General features: G+C 26.9%; 1 protein-coding gene across 1 annotated transcript; it reads left to right on the top strand.

Moving 5' to 3' along the window:
• The first annotated feature begins 2,404 nt into the window (after positions 1-2,404).
• Positions 2,405-4,417, top strand: LOC112691425 (60S ribosomal protein L5). Its single transcript, XM_025565674.1, has 6 exons — positions 2,405-2,517; positions 2,698-2,883; positions 2,949-3,083; positions 3,152-3,354; positions 3,443-3,620; positions 4,166-4,417. The coding sequence occupies exons 1-6, from the start codon at positions 2,515-2,517 to the stop codon at positions 4,364-4,366; spliced, it is 906 nt and encodes a 301-aa protein (XP_025421459.1). The 5' UTR covers positions 2,405-2,514; the 3' UTR covers positions 4,367-4,417.
• Positions 4,418-5,073: the final 656 nt, after the last annotated feature.

Genomic DNA, 5,073 nt, shown 5'->3' on the forward strand with positions numbered 1-5,073 from the left:
CTACGTGTTTTAATAAACCGTCTGCTGCTCTATCAGCATTAACGTCGACAAATGAGGTAAAACGTTCACGTGCTTCCCCAGTTTCATGCTGGACATACCTTAAAGTTGTTGATACTTGAGACAGATTTGTTATGTCTGAAGTTTCATCTAATAATATTGCAACAAAATTAGAATTTTTTATTTCTGATTCAATGGACGTTGATATGATGTTGCTAATTGAGCAAATAAGATCATTTTGAATTCTATTGGATGTACCACGGAATATTTTTGATGTTTCTAAATGCACGTTTAAAATAGAATCATAAGATGATAATAAATTTAAACAACCGAGGAAATTTCCTTGATTGAAAGAATCAACTCTTTCATTGTGACCATTAAATGGTAATTCATGGATCACCAAAAAACAAACACAATCAATAAAACGTTTTAAAACGTCTCTATTTTTTTTTACCAATTCATTATAGCGTATTACATCTAAACGTTTTTGTTCATCAAGCTGCAAATCAATTCTAGATTTTCCAAACTTTTTTCATTTTAAAACTGAAGAAATATGTGTTTGAGATCTTTCATGTTTTTGAATACCATTTATTAAATTATTGAAATTAACAAAACCACTATGAGACCAAACATTTTTTTCCCTGGTGAATAAAACACAAGGCCAATAGAAAATTTTATTTAATTTTGCACTACCAGCCAACCATAAAGTATTAAAATAATTAGAAATATTAAAATAACAAATGTAAACTTTGTTTTTTTCTTTAAGATAAGATGTCAATTTTGGAATTTTTGGACATGGTCGACCATTTTTTACAATTGTTAATTTTTCATCAACATTTTTTAAATTAAATTCATTTTCCAAAAGATGCTTGATTAAGCAATTGTTTGAATAAGTATTCATTATCTATAAAAACTAATATAAACAACGAATATAATTTGATTCCTCTTAATTATAATAATTTTATTTATTTAAATATTAATTATCTATACTAATTCCATAAAATTATGCAATAGGAATTTAATATACTTACATTAAAAATTTTTGTTCAACAAAATTTAACTATGAAGACTTGTGGACACGTTGACGGTTGACGGTTGACGACAAAATAATTTATTTATCATAAGTATAGTATAGTATAATATAAGTAGTATAGTTATAACTTATAATATGTATATTGAAAACAAAAATAATCCGATATGCATTGTAAGAATATTGGAATTTCGTTTTTAAAAATATCGATAAGCGCTCGGCATAGCGCTTTCATTCATCACGTAAAAACGTGTATATCCCCTTCTACCACAACTGGTCATTCCTATAAATAACTATATAAGAAAGGCAATCTAAAATACTAACGCTTCTGTAGAGAAATTGCCTATAAAAAAAAAAAATCATTTAATTTTTTTCAAAATCTGATACATTTTTTTAAATTGAACACAAAAATAAGAATTAATAAATATTTGTAATTTTAATGTTTTAATGTAAATAAATTTAACATTTAACATTTAACATCAGAAATATTAATCTTTTTATTTTTTCCTTTTTGGCTGGGCATGCGCCGCTTACCTAGCTTGTCCTGACCGCACGCCACTGATATAAATATTTAATATTTATATTTATATTATATTAAATATATATAATATATTTGTAATTATAATGATTGTATTGTACTATTAAAACCACGAACTACATGTAGTAATTGGTGATTAAAACACTCGTTTAATATCAGTCAATTATTCTTTTCTCCTGTGTTTTATTTTTCAATTTTAATTCTTCACAATACAAAATTATTTTGTAATTTTTATTGTAATTATTTTTTTTACCTTTTAATAATATTATAACGTATATATCATTCATGTTTTTTTTTTTGTAAGGCTCAATAACTAAATTTAGTACATGATATATATATGTATATATAATATTTACAATTAGTAATTATTTTTAAGAACATAAAGTTTAAAAAGTGTAGTGGTAACTGAAATAATCCACAAAACGCCTATGCAATATTACGCTTATATAAATTTGTAATACTAATGAATAATTAAATAGATAATAATAGGATCTACGTCAAAATAGTATATACAATATACCCACCATACAAATTTAATTGATTTAACAATGTGTGACGTAAACATATAATAATTTATGTCATTAAATAATATACTTTAGATATAAAATATGAGAACAAAATTAATAACGATTACAATCATAGATTAAAATTATTATATTATTTATGAAAGAATGAATGGTGAAAATAAAAAACCGTTTTGAAAATCTTGAAATAATGAAAAAAGACACATGTTAAAAATATTCATGGAATAGAAACTATAAACCACGGTCAGAGCACAAGTAATTTCTATGATATTGCTCTCCAAGACATACACTGCCATAATTTGTAGGTTACGTTATCTCTCTCTGTTCATTTTCTCTCTTGTAGAGTTTTTCTCGTCGTGTACGTTGCTTTTGCACGGCGTATTCTTCTGGATTACGTCGTCCGTTTCTGATATTTTGATTTCATAATGGTAAGTAATCGAATATTTTTTAATACATTTATGGTTGCATTTATTTATTTGAGTTGTCTTTGCATACTTTTGTGGATTCGAACGGATAAAAATCACTGACCATTCGACCACTTTGAACGATTTTCATTCGGACACCAACTTCAAGGGAATGTTTTAATTAATTATAATTTCAAATTTCAGGGTTTCGTTAAAGTTGTTAAGAACAAACAGTATTTCAAGCGTTACCAAGTTAAATTCAAGAGGCGTCGTGAAGGTAAAACTGACTACTATGCCCGTAAACGTTTAATTGTTCAAGACAAGAATAAATATGACACTCCTAAATACCGTTTGATTGTTCGTTTTTCAAACAAAGATATTACATGTCAGGTTAGTAAAATTATAATACTTCACAGTTAAAATAATTATTCCATTAAATTGGTTTTCAAATAAAGGTTGCACACTCTCGTATTGAAGGAGACAAAATTGTATGCGCCGCTTACAGTCATGAATTACCTCATTTTGGTGTTAAAGTTGGTTTAACTAACTATGCTGCTGCATACTGCACTGGACTTTTGGTTGCTCGTCGAGTAAATTATATTTTATTTAATAATTCTATTTAAATTTTTTTTTCAACCTAACCCTTTTTCATTAATAGTTATTGAAAAAACTTGGATTGGACCGTTTGTATGAAGGATTAAAAGAAGCTAACGGTGAAGAATACTATGTTGAACCAGCTGATGAAGGTCCAAATGCTTTCCGTTGCAATCTAGATGTTGGTTTAATGAAAACTAGCACTGGTGCTAGAGTTTTCGGAGCAATGAAAGGAGCTGTTGATGGAGGATTTAACATTCCCCACAGGTAAAATATATTTAAATTGAAATCTTCTATTATTATCTTATTTTTATTAATTTATTAACGTTAATTATTAAATTTAAATTTTATTAAGTGTAAAGAGGTTCCCTGGCTATGATGCTGAAGCTAAAGAATACAGTGCAGAAATTCATCGTAAACACATTTTGGGTTTGCACGTTGCTGAGTACATGCGTAAATTAGAAGAAGAGGATGAAGATGCATACAACCGTCAGTTTTCTAAATACATTAAATTAGGAATTGTTGCTGATGATGTAAGTACATAGAATTTTATTTACTTAACCTTAGAAATTTTTTCATATCTTTCAATCCGTTAAAAATTTTTCATTAATCCATAAATGTATACACTAGGCAGAGTAAACATATACTCTGCCCAGCTAAAGCTATTCCCACTATGACCTGACAAGTGGTGACGTGAAGTGTAAAATGCTACTGTTGGTTAGTTTTGAGGAAGAAACTAAACTTAAGCTCGATCATCAATTTACATGTGCTGTATAATAAATAGAAGTATTGTATTTTGTGGTATCAATGATCAAATGATAATTTAACTCTTCTATAATGGCATCTGTTGACTAACTAGTGCAGTTTAAAATTGTCATCAACATTCTTGTTGCTAGTTCTTATCATCTCTTCCTTTTGGCATAAGTACAAATAGGGACGTTTATGTATTATTTTATAAATTATGTACATTACTGCGTTTAAATATTTCCTAATATAAGTTGAATTAATAAATAATTTATTGAAAACATAATTAGTACTATAAAAAATATTAATTATGTTAATTATTTTATTTTAATAGTTGGAAAATATGTATAAGAAAGCCCATGAAAATATCAGAAGTAACCCGAAACGAGAGAGGAAACCGAAGAAGGATGTTTCAAAGGAACCTAAGAAACGCTGGAATGCTAAGAAATTAACGAATGCTGAGCGCAAACAACGTGTTGTTGAAGCCAAAGCCGCGTACCTTAAAGAGTTACAAGGCGAAGAAATGGAATCATAAACCGTTTTTATGTGCTGAGTGTTTTATTTCAATAAAACTTATACATTTTAATTGTTTCTTTTATCAAGTCCTTAAATTTTTAATTACGTTTGTGTAAAAGTATAAATTTTCTATAAATTAATTCTAATTCTATTGCTACCAAATTAGGCAAAATCATGAATTTTAATTGCTCTAGATAAATATATATATATATACAACTATAAGTAAATCTGTAATACAAACTATAATATAGTTAACCTCAGCACCTATTAGTTGCTAAATGTTATTTACTAAAATAATATTTTAAAACATCACTGATAAAATGTTGGTGTGCTTGATTTCACCTTTAAAAAAAAAATAATTTTTTGCTAATTAATTTTATTATATCTTTATTATAATTGTAATACATTTTTTCTTAACTAATGTTTTCGTCTAAGTAAATTTTATGGTCCATATTATAAATTTGATCTTAAATTCCTTTATGTTTTTTTTTCAAAAACAAATTTTTTATTAACATCTATTTATTTATTGTATAGTAATACACTATTTTTTTGGCGATACTTTTTTGAGTGAATGCTTTTTGTTTAGAGATCCAAACAATTCAGAGCAGAAAAAAATTGATTAGTTTAAGTCAGTGGTTTTCAACCTTTTTAACAATGCGGCACACTTCATCTCTAACAAAATTTTCGCGGCACACTAATCCATAAATTATGTGAACCAAATTTTTT

Source organism: Sipha flava, unplaced genomic scaffold (genome assembly GCF_003268045.1).
Source record: "Sipha flava isolate LNK unplaced genomic scaffold, YSA_version1 115_pilon_pilon, whole genome shotgun sequence".
NCBI lineage: Eukaryota > Metazoa > Arthropoda > Insecta > Hemiptera > Aphididae > Sipha > Sipha flava.